Here is a 22,254-nt window from a genome sequence, read left to right as displayed (position 1 = left end):
TAAGAGATCTGCTGAATCCAGATAAGATTAAGGTGCTTCATATTTCATCCGGAGTGCAGCGTGATTAATTAAAGTGTAGTTTGTTCCATCTGGTTTGCACTCATAACAACGCAAAACTCATTGGTTCTGCTTGTTAGATCTGGACTGGATCATCTCAGAAGAACTACTTTGTTTTGTCAGGTCAGAGTAGCATCATCATATAATTGTCCCAACTCTGGTTTCCTTTAGTTTGAAACTTGAATTTCATAATTTATTTTAAAAGCCGCAACACAATAAAAGAGCTTTTGTCCACATTGCTTTTATCACATCAGCTTTTTGTTGCTTCAGCATCACCAGTCTGTGTTCATAAAGGCTTTGTTTGTTTAAATAACAGTCATAAACACATATAAATGTCACAGATATAAAGATGTTGAGTATAAAGTTATTTCACCTGGAAAGCTCCCAGACTGATAGCGAGGGAGGGACAATTTAAGCCTCTCCAAACCACAAATTTAAAATCCATCATGGCTGCCTTGCACATAAAGCGCTAAAGGTTTTTTTAGTGCGGTGTTTGATTAAAGTTTGTAGATTCTGCATCCCATAAAATCTTGATGTCACATCATCACAGTGTTGTCTGCACAGATTATTCCCATGCATCTGAGCCAGTCAGCACATCTTCTGTCTCCTCCCTGCTTGTTGTTCTTAAAGCTGTTATTTGGTGAGATCAGCAAAGAGTCAGTCCCTGTCTGAATCACTTTCCCTGCTTGTAGTTGGTTCAAATAAATATGGCAAAGCTTAGGGCGAGCAGCATTTGATTAAAATGATTTTAATAAATTGAGGAAACTTTAATTTAACAGTTCATTTGAAGGCACCTCAATTAAAAACAATTTAAATCAGCTCACAAATACTCCATTTAACCATGTTATGTCAGTTCATAAAGGCTGCTTGGCTATGTAAACTAGCAAAATCGTTTTGAATCTTTACTTTGATTCAGTTGCCCATCCGGACAACAAGTCACAGTCCAGAGGCAGAACTTTTTAACAAGAAGAGACCTTCAGCAGATCCACCGTCGTACACTTTTCCAAAACTTACAGATTCCACTGCGAGAAAGTTTTTCTCTTTCATTTCAAATTTTTTTCAATACTTTGACATCAAATTTGTAATTTCTCTCTTTTTTTTCAACATTTTCCTTTGTTTGCATTTAAATGTGGGAGAATACGGGACAAAGCAACATAATCAATAGTTTCACGAGAAGCTGCTTCGAAACAGATGTGCGTATATAAGGATGTATTTGTGCTGAAACTCAAAGGTCATTTCCAGACATCAGGAACTAAAAGTACCATTTACCACATAGCATAATATTCCAACCCTCCCTGAGCCGTCACCTTATCGTGGTGGAGGGGTTTGTGCGTCCCGAAGATCCTAGCAGCTATGTTGTCGGTGGGCTTTATGCCCCTGGTAGGGTCACCCATGGCAAACAGGTGTCTAGGGGAGGGACCAGACCAAGCACGGCTCATCGACCTCTACGATGACAACCAACCTGGGCATGAATGTTCCCTTGCCCGGACGCGGGTTACCGGGACCCCCCCTCTGGAGCCAGGCCTGGAGGTGGGGTATGAGAGCGAGCGTCTGGTGGCCGGGCCTTTGCCCATGGGGCCCGGTCGGGCTCAGCCCGAAAGGGTTACATGGGCCCCGCCTCCCGTGGGCTCACCATCTGCGGGAGGAGCCGTAGGGGTCGGGTGCAGTGTGAGCTGGGCGGCAGCAAGGGGCAGGGACCCTGGCGGTCCGATCCCCGGCTGCAGAAGCTGGCTCTAGGGACATGGAACGTCACCTCTCTGGTGGGGAAGGAGCCTGAGCTTGTGCGCGAGGTTGAGCGGTTCCGGCTAGATATAGTTGGACTCACCTCGACGCATGGCTTGGGCTCTGGAACCAGTACCCTCGAAAGGGGCTGGACTTTCTTCCACTCTGGAGTTGCTCATGGTGGGAGGCGCCGAGCAGGTGTGGGCATTCTCATCAGCCCCCAGCTTGGTGCTTGCACGTTGGGGTTTACCCCGGTGGATGAGAGAGTAGTTTCCCTCCGCCTCCGGGTGGGGGGACGGGTCCTGACTGTTGTCTGTGCTTATGCACCGAACAGCAGTTCAGAGTACCCACCCTTTCTGGAGTCCTTGGAGGGAGTGCTGGAGGGTGCTCCTTCTGGGGAATCCATTGTTCTGCTGGGGGACTTCAATGCTCACGTGGACAATGACAGTGAGACCTGGAGGGGAGTGATTGGGAGGCATGGTCCCCCCCCTCTGAACCCAAATGGTGTTTTGTTATTGGACTTCTGTGCTCGTCATGGATTGTCCATAACGAACACCATGTTCCAACATAAGAGTGTCCATATGTACACCTGGCATCAGGATTCCCTGGGTCGCAGTTCGATGATCGATTTTGTAGTCGTATCGTCGGACCTGCGGCCACATGCCTTGGACACTCGGGTGAAGAGGGGGGCGGAGCTGTCAACTGATCACCACCTGGTGGTGAGTTGGCTCAGAAGGTGGGGGAGGAAGCCGGTCAGATCTGGCAGACCCAAACATGTTGTGAGGGTCTGCTGGGAACGTCTGGCTGAGTCCCCCGTCAGAGCGAGCTTCAACTCCCACCTTCAGCAGAGCTTCAACCATGTCCTGAGTGAGGTGGGGGACATTGAGTCCGAATGGGCTGTGTTCCGTGCCTCTATTGCTGAGGCGGCCGGCCGGAGCTGTGGCTGTAAGGTCGTTGGTGCCTGTCGTGGCGGTAATCCCAGGACTCGTTGGTGGACACCAACAGTGAGGGATGCCGTCAAGCTGAAGAAGGAGTCCTATCGGGCCTTCTTGGCCTGTGGGACTCTGGAGGCAGCTGATGGGTACCGGCGGGCTAAGCGGCATGCGGCTTCGACTGTTGCCGAAGCAAAAACTCGGGCATGGGAGGAGTTTGGCGAGGCCATGGAGAAAGACTTCCGGACGGCTTCGAGGAGATTCTGGTCCACCATCCGGCGGCTCAGGAGGGGGAAGCAGTGCTCCATCAATACTGTGTACAGTGGAGGTGGGGAGCTGCTGACCTCAACTCGGGACGTAGTGGGTTGGTGGAAAGAATACTTCGAAGACCTCCTCAATCCTACCAACACGTCTTCCGATGAGGAAGCAGAGCTGGCGGACTCAGGGGTGGACTCTCCTATCTCTGGGGCTGAAGTCGCTGAGGTGGTCAAAAAGCTCCTTGGCGGCAAGGCCCCGGAGGTGGATGAGATCCGCCCGGAGTTCCTTAAGGCTCTGGATGCTGTGGGGCAGTCCTGGCTGACACGCCTCTGCAGCATTGCGTGGACATCAGGGGCAGTACCGCTGGATTGGCAGACTGGGGTGGTGGTCCCCCTTTTTAAGAAGGGGGACCGGAGGGTGTGTTCCAATTACAGGGGAATCACACTCCTCAGCCTCCCTGGTAAGGTCTATTCAGGGGTCCTGGAGAGGAGGGTCCACCGGATAGTCGAATCCCGGATTGAGGAGGAGCAGTGTGGTTTTCGTCCTGGTCGCGGAACAGTGGACCAGCTCTATACCCTCTTTGGGGTCCTGGAGGGGGCATGGGAGTTTGCCCAACCAGTCTACATGTGTTTTGTGGAGCTGGAGAAGGCGTTCGACCGTGTCCCCCAGGGGCTCCTGTGGGGGGTACTCCGGGAGTATGGGGTACCGGACCCCCTTGTAAGGGCTGTCCGGTCCCTGTACGACAGGTGTCAGAGCTTGGTCTGCATTGCCGATAGTAAGTCGGATTTGTTTCCGGTGAGGGTTGGACTCCGCCAAGGCTGCCCTTTATCACCGATTCTGTTCATAACTTATATGGACAGAATTTCTAGGCGCAGCTGAGGTGTTGAGGGGATCCGACTTGGTGGCCTCAGGATTGGGTCCCTGCTTTTTGCGGATGACGTGGTCCTGTTGGCTTCATCTGGTCGTGATCTCCAGCTCTCGCTTGAGCGATTCGCGGCCGAGTGTGAAGCGGCTGGGATGAGAATCAGTCTGTCGTGGTGAAGAAGGAGCTGAGCCAGAAGGCGAAGCTCTCGATTTACCAGTCGATCTACATTCCTACCCTCACCTATGGTCATGAGCTGTGGGTCGTGACTGAAAGAACGAGATCTCGTATACAGGCGGCTGAAATGGGTTTCCTCCGCAGGGTGGCCGGGCTCTCCCTTAGAGATAGGGTGAGGAGCTCGGTCATCCGGGAGGGGCTCAGAGTAGAGCCGCTGCTCCTCCGCATCGAGAGGAACCAGTTGAGGTGGCTCGGGCATCTGGTCAGGATGCCTCCTGGACGCCTCCCTGGTGAGGTGTTCCAGGCACGTCCCTCTGGGAGGAGACCCCGGGGAAGACCCAGGACACGCTGGAGGGATTATATCTCTCGGCTGGGCCTGGGAACGCCTCGGGATCCCCCCCGCAGAGTTGGCAAATGTGGCTGGGGAGAGGGAAGTCTGGGCTTCCCTGCTTAGGCTGCTGCCCCCGCGACCCGACCCCGGATAAGCGGCAGAAGATGGATGGATGGATGGATGGCATAATATTCCACATCACAGAGAACAGCAGACTCAGGTACTAGGTTTGCACAAGTTCTTTCATTATTATTATTTAATAATTCAATTCAATTTAATTTAATTTATATAGCATCAAATCATGGCAATGCCATCTCAAGACACTTTTCAGACAGAAAAAAAAGAACATAATGAAAGCCAATTCATAATAGCCTCTATAAGGAAACCAACACATTGAGTTGGAGAATCCAATTTAACTGTACCTAAAAAAATAATCAGCATAATCAGACATATTCAAGTTAATATAACGTTACAGGTCTAATCTGTAAAAAGCATTACCTGTTGAGTATGTTAAGCTTTTAAGTTGAACACAATCGCAGCATTTCCATCTACCACTGAGCAACGGCAAAGTGTCAAACTTTTCCTACAAACATACATTACTCCATGTTTAGGTGATTCCACAGCAGCAGTGAAAATGTGACAAACACCACAGACATGAGGCCAATTCTGCCTCATTACACACTCAAAAATAGAGGTACCAGCTTGTACCTAAAAAGGTACGAATGCTTGTCGCTGGGGGTGTACTCTTTTGAGAGACATTTCTGTACCCTTCAGTTCTGGTCTATTTTTGTACCTTATCAAGTTCAACCTTACCTTATCAAGTTATGTTTTTTTATGTTTTCACAGGATTAGGCCTGGTCCATGCCACTTAGCAATATTATTTTATCTTTAATCTAGAAATAATCTTCAAAAACTCAAAATACTGACCAGACATACACTTAGTTTGCAGCATCTGACCTTCATTGTCTGGTGTAGTAAATGACTGTTAAGTACTACTACTGTCATCACTCAACTCTGCTCCAGTTTGTAACATTACAGCCATTAACATTACAGTTTTCAATGCTGCAGGTGCCCTTATGGTCAAAATGGTACAAATTTGTACTTTATGTCACTTTGAACCCTTTTTCGTACTCTGAAGGTGTGCTTCTGGTCTCTTAAAGACCAGTATTGTACTTTTGAGAGAACATCTCTTTAAAATGTACCTATAGGTACAGAAATTTCCTTATCTTTTACCTCTATTTTTGAGAGTGTACTGTTTAAATTGTTTGCAAACACACACATTTGATCCCTGGTGTGTATCCTATGCCTCATGAAGTGACAGCAAGTGACTCCTAGTTTTCTCTCTGTCACATTTCTGAGAGAAAACTAGGAGATGTTGGCAAAAATAGCATGCTGTGATGCTAATTTATTTCAGGCATCTCTCAAACTGCTTGAGAAAGGTGGTAGATGGAAAGATGGAGATGCTGTATTCAATTTAATTTATGACAGCCAATGTGGCGACAGCAACATGTCAGGAAAACATGTTTAAAGGTGGAGTATGTAAGATTTTCTATATTTTTAAAATAAATTAACTAAAAAAATAACTACAATCATAATTAGATAGTTTTTTTTAAACATGTAGGTCTGTCCATATTTGATGTGTTATTAAATTACAAGTTTAATTAATGACAAAGACCCTTCTTAAATGTTTGCCTACCAGTAAAAAAAAGTGCTTTTTGTCATTAATTAAACTTGTCATTTAATTTAAAGCATCAAATATGGACAGACTGGAACCTATATGTTAAAAAAAACTATCTAATTATGATTGTAGTTATTTTATTAGTTAATTTATTTTGAAAATATTGAAAATCTTACATACTCCACCTTTAAAGGCTACAGTGTCAATGCCAGATGGAAACTATGTGTTAACTGAGTTAAACTGCGGTCATGATTCAGTCTTCGTTGGAATGTAACCAACATATTTTCAAACCAGCTACAGCGGCCATAATTATTAACCTTTCTGCAATATGAGTCACATACAACGTTAAGTGCTTTTCAGTCTGGAGTCCAATGTTTGAGATGTGCAGATAAGAAGATTTGACTGACGATTTGCAATTAGAAACGCATCATTTCTCAATTGCTGCATTCCTGCTTTTCCATCATGTTGGTATGTAAGCAACATATTCACAGAACAGTTACAGCAGTCAGTATCCATGAAAATAAAATATCATTACCTGCACAGACACAGTGTGCCCCAGTCTTCTGACGGCAACGGAGTGCAGCTGTCCATTGGCCAGGCTCCTCATGCTGCTCCTCAATACTTCAACATCTCTGCTGCTGTCCAGCTTGTATCTCACTTCCAGTTTATCTACACACAAAGTTTTTGTTTTAAAAAAAACAATTTAAGCATCTTGAAGAAAATATGTTTTTAAATCTCTCAGCTGTACTTTTCACATTTCACATCAGATGAGTAGTATATGCCTTCATCAAGCTTTTCCTGCTGAGGTTATGAGGTAATTATCACCAACAAAACTCTAAATCTGATTCATTTTTTTCAATTCAAAGAACAGATGTAATGAGAGCGTTATATCTTCAGGCTTTTGAGATTAGAAAAGATAAATTAAACCTTGTCCTCCGATAACATACGTGCCTTTTTATAATGAGGGTTTACAAGGATTTTCTCCTGATTACAAAAGTACATTTACCTTCAAGTAATAACAGTTTGTTGGAGGAGTTTATTCACTTATGTGTTTATTCTGATCATGAATTCATGAGAACAAGCCAAGAAAAGATCTGTGTGAAAGTGAAGAGGTTTAACCGCGAACCAGCAGCTAATGAAATGAATGGGACCAGAAAAGACGCTCAGGAATTTAATTGGACACTCGAGTTCAAGAGCGTTTACCTGACGACTCGGCGGTCACCGTCGAACCTTAATGCCCTGCTTTCCATCAGCAGGAGGAAATCCTCTTACAGCTAACTGAGCTTTAAAGTACCAATTTACGAGACTCCTGGATGCTAAGTGTCCTTAGTTCTGCTCTTAAAAGCCACGACTTAATTTGACAAAAACATTTTAGTAATTTTATTCAGCAGGGCTCTAATCTACCACCTATTAGCAGCCCTGGAGAAGGAAGGAGGTAAAACACGAGTCGAGTAATGGAAGCGAAATGTGGAAAGAAGAAAGTTACGAACAAGCGCAGCTGCTACTCAGATGGCTTCAAAGGAACCTTGGTGTCCTCCTCACCGTGCTTGTTGATGAGCAGGGCGAGGTACTCTCTGTGGTAGGAGCTGATGTAGAGCAGCAGAGCCGGACTCTGGGTCGTCCTGAAGCTCAGGGAGACGTTTTCTCCTCTCAGCGTCATGTCAGAGTAGATGGAGGAGGACAGAGCGCTGCTGTTTCTGCTCAACTCGTAAGGCTCCCTGAAGGTGTAGCTGATGGATGTTCCCGACTTGAAGTCGGCAGACACCTCTGGAGGAAAATGGACAAGCAGAAATACATCTTCAGATCTTTGAATCAACACTTTTTTTTTTCTTTTTACTGTTTTTCTTATCAAACAATTTAGATTTTTCTTTTTTTTCCCACACATTTCAAACAGAAGACCAGGAGGTTGTCTGAAGCACATTTGCCTTTTTTTTTTTTTTTTTTTTTTTTTTTTTTTTTTTGTAAAGCACCTATCAAATCAGCAGATCATCTGCACAACTCCTGGGCCAAACAGTTATAAAGATAATTTATAAAGCTTTTATTTCAGGTTATGGATTTGGATGGATTGATGTATTTTTTGTTTCATTTTCAGTAGGAAGACTATAACAGCTTCCCTGATTAATGTGTAATGAAAATCACTTGCATGTGTCAATTCCGCTTGTTTTAATTAAACCTTTTAAACATGGCTTCATCTGCAGAAGATCTGCACAAGTCAGTTTAAAATTCCCGTCTTTGCCCTCATCCTGCTGCAGATGCAGGACGCACAAGCAGCTGCTGATATGAGAGTCCTTTTAAAACTGCTGAACTGTAAGGAATAGCTGAACCCAGAGACAAAGTTCAGCGTGCAGCCACGTCCTTAAACAGACTGCAACACATCAAACAGACTTTATATGCATGAAGCCTTTAATGTCACGGTTGTCAAGTGCTTTTTAATGAGTGTTAAGTGCAGTAAAAGCAGAAAAAGCTTGGTGGAACGATATTTATTCTTAACGTTCAAGACACCCACACATGTAGGGTCAGAGTGACTCTTCCTTTGTGAAAAAATTTTCATTTTGAACGTTCTGACTTAAAGGATGTTTTTTTTTAAATATCCTATTAAAGTCACAAGATGTACAGCTTTCTATATCTGCTTCCTGACTTATCTTCATGGAAAATAGCGCCGTAGATACAGATTTCATCATCGGCCTGAAACAGTTCACATCCAGTTTCTTTTCTTAGGAAGGTTCAAAAATACAAATGAAGCATCAGCCATGACTAAACCTGCACAACATGAAGTATAACCAAGGAAATGAGACTTAAAACTTTCTTTAACGCAAGAAACTCTGGATTATCTTTGATAAAAAACTAGGAAAAACCGGGAACATTGAAAGCAATGCTTAAAGAACGGAGAAGAAATCACCTTCATTTTTGTGTTGTCATATTTCCTCTTAAAATAAGGATAATGTAGATTACAGAGCCCTATTGTTGTGTTGTATACTGATGGACACATGTAACCAAGACAAATTTCTTCATGGGGGGCAAAATGTTTTACACCAAAACGTAAAATTTTTACATGTATTTAATTAAAGCTTAGTGGATGCTCTTCACTGAACATAGAGCAGAGAAGGTGGGGGTATAGACATGAAGCTTGGTCATGTAGCGCTTTAGCTAAGTGGGCAAAGGGTTTTCCAGACAAAGAGGTCAATGCAGAAGTCTGGTTCTGTGGGTGGTCTCGCCTGGACTCTGTGAAAGCAGACCTGGAGCAGTAGACCATGATCATAAGGTGGTCCAGGGAGAGGCTCAAGAACTCTTTTACAACCACCTGCCATCAGATTAGATGGCACAAGTGGTGGGAGATGGGAGCCATGAAAGAGGATTTTTAAGTCATTTCTAAATTTTATCTTTCTATATCGCCCAAAGACTGCTGGTTGGGGGGGCTCCAGCTTCCCCCCAACCCTTCATTGGACTAAGCGGTTAGGAAAATGAATGAACGAATGAATGAATTTGACATGCTGTATATCTTTTAGTTTTTAAGTACCTGTGCTGCTGGTGTCTTTCTGTCTGTTTTGTATATTTGAACTGTTTTTCTTTGTAAATGAATGAGTGGGATGTAAGTGAGCTGGAGAGCACGTTTCATTTCCCTCAGGATAAATGAGGATCTTTAATAATAATAATATAAGCAATCATGATTTAACCAAAAACCGAGAGTGCATACAGCAACTTAAATAGATAAAACAGTTATTTTAAATGACACGTTTACAGCAAGCAGGTGGTATGATGCCTCATTGTTTGGTGTACCTGCTTGACAGAAGACTCCGGCGTATGCAGACAGGCTGCAGTCGCAGTGGAAGCCGCTGGGTTTTTCCACACAGCGGCCCTGGTTCTGGCAGAGGGAGCTGTAGCTGCTGCAGTGACCCCTGCAGCCAGGGTGAACCCCGGGCGTGATCTTTGCCCTCTCCTCCAGGTCCAGAGTGATGCCGTTCAGCTGCAGGGAGCGAATGCAGCCACGAAAACCCTTCTGCCGCGATGCTGTGCCTCCTGTGAATAAAAAACAAAAACTGTTTTCACTTTCCTGTCTATGAAATACATCACTTCCGGAGCGGTAAAAATTGAAATGTTGCCAAAGAGGTTGACTTTATTACATTGATTGTGGAGGATTGTACAATGGAGCACAAACAAAAATGCTTTTTCACACACTTCCCATTTTTCATGTTTGAAAACACAACCAGAGTTCACACTGACAAACTGCAAAGATCGCTGGGTGAAGTTGGTGTTTTCAGAAAAGGCACCAATTCATTGGTTTACTGGTCAGCATCCAAGGCTTTCACTTAAACTGCAGATTTGTTAGATTCCTGTCTTTCTTTTCACATAAGCTCCTAGCTTTAAATAACTAATGTACGGGGGCATCGCATGCGGGTTATTGAAAATATACTGAGGAAAAATAATGCAATTTCTACAAAATTGTAAACAAAAAAAACAATTCTCAACCACTTTGAGTGCCTGGACCTGATTTATCTACCAATTTTCTGAATTTGAATCTTCTTCTCATGCTAAAGTGCCCCTTTTCTGTGAGAACTGGTGGTTTGAGGGATCACTGAAACACACCTGTCATCTCTTCTTCCTACTTCAAGAAAAAGAGTTCTGTCCTGTTTTTTGGAAGCAGGACAGACATGCAAAACCAAGACAAGATTAAATCCAAAATTCAATATTATTCTAAGACCAAGCTTGGTCATAAGAGTGCCGTCAGACAGGATGATGAACAAAACAAATAACAATTAGATCGGGGACATAGTAGCGTAGCCTGAATTTTAACACAGCTTGCGTCCACAGCTGAAAAATGTACATTTATATTCTATATTTACATGTGGCTGGCCTGGCTGCATGGTGGAATAATGGTTAGCACTGTGGCCTCACAGCAATAAGGTTGCTGGTTTGATTCTTGGCTAGAGCAAGGTTTAGACAGTACCTTTCTGTGGGGAGTTTGCATGTGCTCCCCATGTATGCATAGGTTTCTTTTTTACTCTGGCTTCCTCCCATTGTCCAAAGATAGACATGTTAGGTTAATTGGTTACTCTAAATTGCCTGAGTGGTTATTTGTTTCTGTGTGGCCCTCCAATAGACTGGCAACCTGTCCAGGGTGTATTCTGCCTTTTGCCCAAAGACTGCTGGGATAGGCTCCAGTTTCCCCACCTAATTGGACTAAACGGTTAGGATAATGATGATGATGTGGCACGCTTTGGGATTTGTATAGCTGAAGTTGTGTTGCGTTTTTTGGGGCTGTGCACTATTATAGATGCTACTGTTAGCACCTGCATGGCTTCAACATGAGACCACAGCAAGCTACGAGCTAAGTCATGTGGCTGATAGCTGCAAGTGGAATCAGCTGCATGCACAGGCAGGTATGATGATACAGTTTATTGTTAAGCCTTCTTCTGTTTTTCTGTCAGGTATTCAAACCAGAACGGTGAGTGTCTGAATGCTTTTTTAGAGCAGGTGGCATGGCATGTACCATGTGTGGAAACACTGAAGGGGTCCTATTTATGCAGTTTATTATTTATAAAGGACATTTATATGGAGGCTTTTTGAATATTTTATAGTCTTGACTAATTTTATCAGTGGACCGATGTGCACATCCATGTGTTTGTCAGTGAATTGCATTTATTGTAAAGTGACTGTCAATTAATGTTAGTGTGTCTTGTAGGCGGGGCTTCCAGTATAAAGCTGGAGTGGGAACAGCTGGCGCGAGGTTCATTTTGCAGCCAAGGGCTTTGTATGTTGACTCGGTGTTGTCTCATCTCCAAAGAACATTTTTGGGGAGGTTTTTCGTAATCATGTTTGTAAAGAATTGTGCCCTTTTGCAAAACTGCAGTTATCACTTTACTGCTGGAGGAGCTAACCTTCTGCCATTTCCTTCCACAACCCAGCTGAATCCTCACAAAGACATCAATCCAAACCAAGAATTTGCAGAGTGGGGGAAGAAAAAAAGCCAGATGCACGGCTACAGAGGCAATAATATTATTAAGACAAAAACAAAGGAGGCAGTGATTACCTAACAGAATACATGTGTGTTTAATGTGAAGTGGGACAGGTGCTGCATAAAACTTAAGCAGGTAGTAAATTTACATGAAAAATTAAACAAAACCCCCCCCAGATATGACTGATTTCTGCAGATAATTTTTTTTTTTAAAAATATGACATTTATCAAATTCGAAGATCCAAATTGAAATCAATTATTAGTGAAGGATTATTAATAATCTTTTTCCAAAGATGAAACTGTATCTTAATGAGTCACAGTTGATGGAAAGTAAAATTATGATCTTGCTACAGCAATCTAAAACAATGTTGTTGGGTTATGTTAAGATGAAGGCTGTCACATTTTAAGGCAGGCACTTAGTCGGGAAGGGACCTTAAGATGGGGCTAGCAGCTGAGAGCAGTTTTACACCAGAGCAGCGTTTCTCTGTATAAAGTGCTTCTGCATGAGTTGCATGTTTGGAATAAAAGACACAGTTAAACTCTATTACAAAAATGTCAAAGCGAATATTTTTTATTATTTTAGAAAATGAAGAAAAGAAATTAAGCAGCTATCTACATTAATGAAACCATTTACACGAAAATGTTTATACATATGATGCTCTCCCATGAAAAAAAACAAAACAAAAAATTCCATCCATCCATCCATGTCTGCCTGCTTATTTCAGCGCATGTTTGACTGTATGAACAGACCAGTCAAGTATTGAATTTAATATTGGAAGAAAAAGAAGAAAATGGCAATAATTAAAATCAACTATTGTCCAAAACCTTCCTATACCAGTGCAGGGTTGCAGAAGCGAACCCCGGCTGCTATCAGGACAGATGCAGAGTGCATCCTGAACAATGTCACAAGCTCATCGCAGTGAAAACACTCACAACTATTCATGCTCACACTCCGTCCAAGGAGGAATGAAATAAGACAGACCTAAAATGTATGGATTTGGAGTGTGGGAGGAAGCCAGAACATCTGGAGGAACATACAAACCCAACCTGTGAAGATGTTAGAAGCTGTGCAGTCTTCTTACTGTGAGGTGATAGTCGCCACTACATTAACATGCAACAAGGATTTCACTTACTGAGAAATAATGGAGTAAAATGATGCACATTTTATGATAACATTGCTTTGATTATCAGGTGGACAAACAAATACAATCTAATGTTTTTATGGTTTTTATAGGGGATCTGTGTACATTTCAATCCCATCTGTAGCTACGCTGCTTCAGTTTAAACCAGCACATCTCAACCTTACTGATGCCTGAAGGAGCCACGTCTGAGACTGCAAGATCATTTGGAAAAAGCCATAATGAAGTGTTTGTGGAGGTAAGATCAAAGCAAAGAAAAAAGAAAAGAAAAAAAGCCAAATGCATTTACTCCACCTTTGACCAAAGGAGCATCAGTGAGGCCTTCGATTTTAGAGAAAGTTTTCACTTCATGTACAACTTCAGCTCCAAAAAGATAATCATAGTCTCACTACACAAGATCATGGTGCTAGAACGGATGTAAGTGAGGCATGAGACCACGGGGGAGTGAGTGGAGAAACAATTAGTGGACTAGAGATCAAAGCGATCATCAAAGGCCATGTACGTGGTTTTAAATACAAAAACTTCGACCCTCAGATTCACAAAGCATTAAAACCACGAGCAAATACAGAAGTTAGCTGAAGGAAACTCTGGAGAAAAGAGATCCAACAGCACGGCCTCTGCTGTGAAAGAAAAAAATGCCTCATAAAACCAGCAGTTTTTTATAGTAGGACATAAAGGCTAACCCCCAGCACCTGTTTAAAACATTTATATCACATCCGATCTAAATATCTTCCTTATTTTCTTTCAAAGCATAATTACCTCCGCCAAGGAGGTTATGTTTCATACCCGCCGTTTATGTTTGTTTGTCTTCAGGATCATTCGAAAAGTTATGGATGGATTTCCATGAAATTTTCAGGACTTGTGAAACGTGAAAAGTGATTTAATTCTGGTGGTGATCTGGATCACCGTTTGGATCCAGGAACTTTTTAAAGGCCTTGGCGGAGGTTTGCACTCTCCAAGTGCTTTTCTAGTTTAAGTTGTCATTGCACCCACGCAGTCGAGCTGTATGGACAGAATAGTTAGTAGGTTAGGTCAACACTAAGCACCTTTTGGACCAATCTGGTTTCAGTGCTGGTTCGGAGCCAGAGACAAACTAAGCACTGGTTCTTTTGCTTTCCACTGCCTAAGCACCGGCTCCTGGCTCTCAAAACTGGTTCTATTGATGCACCAACTCTTTGCTGGCTCAAAGTTGACAACCGCTTCATGTTGCATGTGTCAGCAGGGTGGGTTGTCCTGCAATAACCCCTGACTGCAGCTTGGAGAATGGGGCAGGGCTGGATATTGGGCAGGTTGGACGTCCAATGGCCGGGGTTGGATGTCAAATGGTGCGTGGTTAGAGTTAGGGTTAATGTTGAGGGGGTGGGGTTCAAAGTCCAACCCTGGCCAATATCTAGCCCTGCCTCATTCTCCAGGCTGCAGCCAAGACCCTCTCATGTCCTGAATCAACATCTTCATACCACTGAAGAAATGGACTCCAAGCGATTTCCTGGCTTTATTGCCGTACGTGAAGACCCAAGGTAAATTGAACAGGGTAAATCAGCCAAAGCCGGTGTTCAAGCAGCTTCAAAAGGAGATGGTGGTTGTGAACAGAACACCAATCAGCTGGTCAACAAATGTAAAAAAAAAAAAAGCATAAAAAAGATGTGAGGGATCAGGAAAAAAAAGCTGAGACGCAGCAGCAACATTTGACCAAAAATTAACCTACATTTTGAGATCATGAACTCATGACCGGCCGGCAAACCAAACAACTGGCACCCTGAACTCCACCAAGGTAGATGATGTAATGACGCAGCTCTGATGAGGTTTTATTGGTCAAAACAAGAACCAGTTCTTTGGAAGCACCAAAGTTGAACCAGCTAAGCATTGGCACCGAATCAGCATCCATTCTTCTTTGGTGGAAACGTTCTATTAGTCAAGTTTGGCAACAATTTTGCTTGGACTTTTGGAAGTTCCATAAATCTAGGGTCAACTGAAGAGAAAGTGAGGAAATATTGTACAGCTGCTTTTAAATTGCAGGTTGTCTCCTGCTGTGCTGTTGCACCCGCATGGAAACAGAGCAAATTAGCCATCTGCTGTAACGACAGTCTAACCCAAAGCTAAAGCTTCGAGGAAAGTTTGGAAATATGCTGCAGGATGCACAAACTGCACACTGGACACTGAAAAGAGCATATGGTCTAAATACAGCCACACAGACATACAGCTGCAGGTTAATATGTAATCTAAAGGCAATAAAAGAACCAGGGAGACATTTTTAAATTGCCTGTTTGATCAAACTTGGAATAAAAACTCGACAGTTTTTCAACTAACGATCACACGCAACTCAGAAAACAGCTCCTCGAATAAAAGTGTAACTTTGAACAATGGGTCTGACGTTTGCTTAGAGATAATATCTTATTTCTCTTGTGGATGAAAGGAAGTTTTACATCAGCTTATTGCTGCAATAGCGCCACAAATACAGATAAGAACCAACAATATCTGGAAATACAGAAACATGATTAATTTAACATACATGAAGATGATTTGATTAGAAGCAGAAAACCAAACTGAAGCGATTACTCTCAAATCTTTCAACGGAAGAAAATGAAACTATTGGTGCTATCTGCAGAATTTTAATATACCCTGAATCCGATGAGGTGCAAATAACTGACAGCTTATCTATACAAACCAGGCAACACAACAACTAACATGCAGTGTAGGCAAAAATCTTTCAGCTGAAGCTGCTGCGTGTGGATATTTTATGCCTGAAAATGGGAATAAAGAAACCATAAACGGCCTTCTATGCTGAATTACAGCTTATCCTAAACAGTAGAATGACTTACAAAGTGGGTTATTTACTGACTAATGCATTACAACAAGACTAATCAACTGTTTATATATTTATGTTGGGCAACTCTGACTTCTAACTAATCTGTGAACAGCTTTATGTAACATAGATTCTTTATCTAGAAAGGTCAAAAGTCTGATCAAGGTCAAGGACTAAAATCCATGCAAACATTTTGCCGTCTGAATTTAAGCACCCTTGAGCTCCTTGACATACATTATGAAGACAAACAGGTGGTTAATATTGTCTAAACTATTTTTCTCTACAGTACAGCACATCCCTTTAGTTAATAAACTCAGATAAATAGAGGAATAAAAGCATTTACAGTATTAAGTATCAAGTCCAAAAATGACCAAATCATTCTCTGAAGTAACACCGAAACATTTCCTTTCAAACACACACATCCAGCAGACTTATGTAAGCCCACTTTGCTGATAATTGTTAGATAAACGTGTTATTTCAGGTTTTAGGTAAGAACCTGGCAGCTTCCCAGAGAGGATTACAGACTAAACACAAAACAAACCAATATTCACCACGATTTCCCTGCAGCGGCCACATCCAATCTGACTGTCTGGTTGGTTGTTTTCATTATTCGATGTGTTTACTTGCATGAAGTGACGTGCATCATATTTTCAGACTCATAAAACCTTATGATTTTTTTTTCTCATTTAGATCTACCAGCACAATCAGGGAGCAAATGTCCATGTAAACCTGTAAATAACTTGCATGATTTAATGAAGTTGAGGATTGTTCAGTGGTCAGAAATCATTGTTTAGCACTTTCCTCACCAAAACAACTGGAGGTGCTCAGCCAAAAAGCACGTTAGCACTATATTAGAGAATATTTCCTTTTTGACAAGTCAGTATATACAAGATCATTCCTGGTAGCTTATTGTGTTTGGATGACACATTATTAGAGGGATGAGAACTGCAGGATAAAAGTCCTGCTTAATTAAAATGCACACAGAGCAGCTCTGAGGAGACAGGATTCACAGCATGCTGTGCTGTAATGATGATGCTAATGGGAAAAGAGTATTTTAGACTTTATTTGTGTAGCTTAACTTTAACTTTACCAGGTTGGCAGTGGAGAGCAGGCACAATGCTACATTTCTTATGGAAATTTGGGTCCAATAAAGAAAAAAAACACGAGTTAATATTACAGGAGCTTACCAGCTGTCTTCCCTCCACAGAGGATGAATAAAAACAACTAAAGTGATTTTTATTCTATGACTTTGCCCCTTGAATCCAGTATTTACAGCCAAATAACAGCAAATTTCAACTGATGTTGTGTTTCCTCACTTTCAAAAGTCAGAAAAATTGTATTTCATCCTCAGGTTGTGTCTGTGCAGCTGAGACCTCGTCTGCATCGGTGTGGTTCATGCCATTCCACATATTACTCTTCCTTTCTAAGCTAACTCTTCTGGTGTGATTATGCAAATATGCTTCTTTTAAAAGGAAGTCATGGGGAGATTGTTTCAACCCCGTGGATCTTGAGAGGTAGCACGATGTCTGACAGTGGGCCTGGGTTTTGTTTGTCATTCATACATATGATTTTATATGCAATCCAAATTTCCAGGTTTACTAACGAACATTTGGAGGCAGTAATAAGCCGAGGAAGAAACACAGAATACTGTTCGAGAGTATAATGAATGTGACAGATTCTTCCTAAAACCTGGCTCTTCTGTTGTTTTCTCTATTCAAAGTGTTTATCAAGCCCAGAGGATGCAGGCAGCATGTTCAGACGGGAAGCAGCTGATGTAAACATAACAATGTTCACTTTTTAATTGTTCTGTCTACATAAATCCTATTGAGAGATCAGAGCGATATGCAGTAAATGAAACCACCTGGTTCTAATGGCTAAATGCAACTGACTCCATCAGGAAATCTCAAGTTTTTTGGAGTTAGCAGGAATTCGTAAGGTGGAATATGTGACTGAAAAAAAAAAAAATACATGTGTTGCCATAAAACATAAATAGATAAAAGGCAAACGTGGGCAAAAGACTGCTCGTACCTCTGTATCTCGGTAATAAGTCCTTTTAGGGAACTCTGAGTGTATTCCTGACTCTGTAGGAGTGTCTTCAGTGAAGATGAAGCTGCAACTTTGCTGGCTTTGGGAGAGACTTGAGTGTGCTAACATGCTCAAAGTACAGTCCCGTCCAATGAGGAGGGAGGAGAATGCAGCAGAGTCTGGTTAGAATGATTAAAATTTCAATAAAACTTTAAACAACATCCAGTTTGCTGTTGTGTTAAAACATCAGCATTGAAATGTGTTTTTTTTAAATCGTTTTAGAACATCTGATGTTAAAAAAACTGTTCTGGATCATAGCATCCAGAATGTTGCCAGGATCCAGATCTAGCTTTGATATCTTGCAAAACATGTTGGGAACTTTTCCTGGATTTTTGCCCAACCACCCTGACATTTATTGTGAAGTTTTTTTCATCTTGCAATGATAAAAAAAAACAAAAAAAAAAAACATTCAAAATCTTCCTGCATCCAGATGATTAACCGAATTGCTCCCAAAATGTTATGGAATCTAAGTTTGACCAAGACCTGCTGTCAGAGAAAAAAAAAAATCCCTGTAGTAGTTTGTACCTAAACTTTCTAATAAACAAACAGATAAACACCAGCAAAAACAGAACCTTCTCCAACTTTTTGGCGTTAACATTAACCCTTTATAGAGCACTCAATGAAATACTTTGGAATTAGAAATTTGAACCTAAAGTTGTCCTTATGGTGTGTACCAAGACATTCTGTTACATTTTTTTAAAAAGATTGTTTTATGCTGAAAATGAAAGAAAACAAAGAGATGAAAAATAGCCACTTGCATGATAAATGCATAAATGATACAATCTACTGGAGAAAATGCGTAGTAAACAGTTGGCAAACAGCTGGTAAACAGCTGGAATTTCTGGTATAAGCATTGATGTGAGAAAAGAATACACTCGACTCCATCAGTTCAGCTGAGCTTCATTTAAATATCACATATTCCTGACAAAGTGATCTCGAGGCACTTTTAACCCTTCAACACCTGACCTCTAATTATTCATATATATCGTAGGAGACGTGACGCATCACTTAAAAAAAACTGTGCTCAAAATAATTTTGTACACAATCTGATACTTGTTCTCTGCTCAGAAACTACAGGAAACAAGTGATGGTCAGTTTCTCCAGTTGTGTATGTCCTCAGTAAAGACCAGAAAAGAAGAAACTCATCCTGTAAAAAGTTTGTACATTTTCTGTTTGTGGAAAGTTTAAATTCAATTGAGGATCAATTCATTTCAATGATTCATCGATACTAAACTTGTGCTTTTAATTATATACAAGTCTAAAACAACCAAACAAAGACTTTATACATAAATTACCACCTTAACTCCTTTTGTCACAGAAATTTCCATTTCTTTTTTTTATCCCAGTCTTTTACTGATTAACATTACATCCATCAATTTTCTTAACTACTTGGTCCAGTTAAGGGTTGTGGGCAAGCTGGAGTCCATCCCAGCAATCACTGAGCGAGAGGAAGGGTACAGCCTGGACAGACCATCATGGAGCCTTACTGATTTTTTTTCATTATTCAGATCCTTTTTATATAATTGTCAATAAATCCAAGCATTAAGGGGTTAAGAGACAAATTGAATTTTGGTGAATTTTGGCTTTAAAATGAGAAAAAAATCCATTGTACCTATGAATAGCTGGCTGTTGAGCTGCAGGTGGAAGTGGCCGTCAGCAGGAGCTTCCTGGGTGAAGACTGGCAGCTCATCCACTCGGAGCGAAGCCTCCTTTATGTTCCGCTCAGCTCGGATGCGATGCCATCGGTTGTCATTCAGAGGGACGTTCGATTCCACACGAACCTCCAGTGGGCCGTTACCAACGTCGAAGGAGAAAACTACCTGAGTGGAGGCTTGATGCAAGAAGGGGGAACAGAATGAAAGTGGAGGTGGATTTATGTAAATTACGTAGAAAAGGGAGATAAGAGATCAGTTAAGTGTTGGCTGTTTTCAGGAAACACTTCGATGCACACAGTTCAGTTTCACATTGAAATGTCTCTTTTAGTGTCACACTTTGTTTTTTAAGAAGAAAACCAAACTTTTCTTTTAAATATTTTAAATAAAAAAAACTTTCAAACTAGTGGAAAGCAAATAGGAACCTAATGGTCAGTTTAACATTGGTTTAGGCAGAATGCTCTGTCGTTTCGGTTTAGAGGAAAATTAGAAGAAGTATTTGTTTGTGATTTGATACGGAGACAGTTGCAGAAGAAGAATTATTAATGCAAACAGCACAGACTCACTGGATCTCAATTAACGAGACTTGGACATCTATTTCATAAACCTCCTGGTGATTTTAGCTCGAGGAGACAGCTGTTTTCTTTGCCAAACACAGCTGGAATCAATCCTCACTCATGTTTCCATAAAGCTCCCTCAGCATGTTTGAAAAGTGCCAATACTGTGGGTGTGAATAGAGACAGAAGCTTTAACAAGCAGGTTGGTTAAACACCAGAGTATGGAGACAACGCACGCAGACATGGGGATGCAGGGCTCTCTGGAATTAAATTTAATTACTCTCTCACAACAAAACAACAAACACTGAAGCCAGCAGCTCTTCTAACTAAGCAGACAGGGAACACTTCTCCCTGGATTAGAAAAAAAAAGGAAAACAGAGAAAAATGGGGCTGTGTGCTTAATTACATGGAAAAGTAGAGCATACTCTCATTCCTTCCAGATTACTTTAATGTTCTCTCTTGCAGGATGCTGAGCTGGGCAAAACTGCTAAATGGTACACAGTTACACTCAAAGGACATCTTTTAACCTGACTGAGGTTCATCTAAGATCTTTTGCTTTTTATGGTGGAGCTTTCTTCCTTTACTTTCACTTCCACTATCATGTGCAGTCACTTTGGTGTGCATTTTCCCTCCCTTTTATACCACTCTCAGTCCTTGTGAACGTACACCTGCAGCATCCATTTAGTCTGGGTGGAGTGATGAAGCTTAAGGAGGGAGATGTAGTTTTAGACAAGGAAAGGAACTTTTAAAAGTCATTCTGGAATTCTGGAAACAGAATAATTCTGGCAACAAGACAAGAACATCAAGATTATCTTCCTGGATTTTTATTCAGTTTTATTTTGTTGATATTGCACATTTAAAGCAACTACAATGGACCAAGTTTTTCCACAAAGTCTAATGGTACATCAGTAACATGTTTACCAGTGTGAATGAGGGCTAAAAAGAAGAAATGAGGTTTTAAAAGTCATTTAAAATCTCAGATTTGAGTGAAACCCCTGTTAAACCCTGAGTCACCTGTTTAAGCTTTTAATGTTCACGGCCAGTTGCTGCTTTTTTCTTTAGAAAATGATGATAAGAATCCATGTTTTTTTGTAATAAATGGTTGAGATGACTGTTAATAACTTACTGACAGTCGGGAAATGTTAAAAAATTGAAAGTGTGATCAGATAACAAACGTTTACTTTTGGAATTACATTCCCAAACCAAGTGTTAGAGATGGTTCAGGTAATAAGATTCATTCCAGTCACTGAAAATGTTGTGCTATCAACTGGGAGAGCAGGCAGGTTGAAGGTTAAACACAGTCACCAACAATCGGACCAAAATTTTTTTTGTTATTCAGTCTGTGGACAGTCGGTGTCCCAGTGAGATTTAGTTCAACCAGAAATGGTTTCAGCTGGTTTTAAATTTAGTCAAAAATCATGACAGACAGCGCATTTGCTAGAAGGAATGGAAGAGATGGTCTAAATGTGCAGACTGAAGGCTGCTATTTAACAGCAAACATGCATTTTAAATATGAAGGTAAGTCATGAGGAAAAAAAGAGAACATGTATGTATGTAGAACTATATGTAATATTCATTCTGAGCCATAATGCAGGACCGTGGTCAGCTCCATGTTTGTGTAACAGCAGCCCCGTTTCAGCACCAAGGACAGTTTCTCAGTGCCGAACGTCTGTATTAAAGTCCTGCAGGCTCCTCAGCGTTGCTCTATTTGTTTTCTCCAAGAGTGAGAAAAAGACATTAGAGAGCACACATGAAGGAAAGCGCCTTCTCCATGTTTTGCTGCTGACATGTGGGGATGCATGACGACGGGGACACAGAACAAGGTAAAAAAGTTAACCGGGTATCCTGCAATGACTACATTTAGAAATGTGTTCTGCATAATCTACATGTTTCAGAGCGATATGAGGCCAGTAGAAACACAGAAGTCGTATTCAGAGCTAGAACAGCCATGATGAAAATGATTTCCCTTTATGGATCCGTGTCGTCATACTGGAGCCTGTGAGAGCCAAACGGAAAAAACTGAGGTAAAGGTAAGGTTAAAGAGCTTC

General features: G+C 41.6%; 1 protein-coding gene across 1 annotated transcript in view; it reads right to left on the bottom strand.

The window, feature by feature from the left end:
• The window catches only part of LOC306758409 (contactin-associated protein-like 4), a gene marked incomplete at both ends in the record, with an annotated part of 125,864 nt that overhangs the window by 6,243 nt on the left and 97,367 nt on the right, over positions 1 to 22,254 (bottom strand). Inside the window, 4 exons of the mRNA XM_079243736.1 lie at positions 6,553 to 6,686; positions 7,560 to 7,784; positions 9,795 to 10,034; positions 19,610 to 19,828. Of these exons, the coding sequence (XP_079099862.1) occupies positions 6,553 to 6,686; positions 7,560 to 7,784; positions 9,795 to 10,034; positions 19,610 to 19,828 (818 nt within the window). The remainder of the gene's footprint in view (positions 1 to 6,552; positions 6,687 to 7,559; positions 7,785 to 9,794; positions 10,035 to 19,609; positions 19,829 to 22,254) is intronic.

The sequence above is a fragment of the Telmatherina bonti genome (genome assembly GCF_933228915.1).
Source record: "Telmatherina bonti genome assembly, chromosome: 7".
Taxonomy (NCBI): domain Eukaryota; kingdom Metazoa; phylum Chordata; class Actinopteri; order Atheriniformes; family Telmatherinidae; genus Telmatherina; species Telmatherina bonti.
This window is presented reverse-complemented; position numbering and strand designations above follow the sequence as displayed.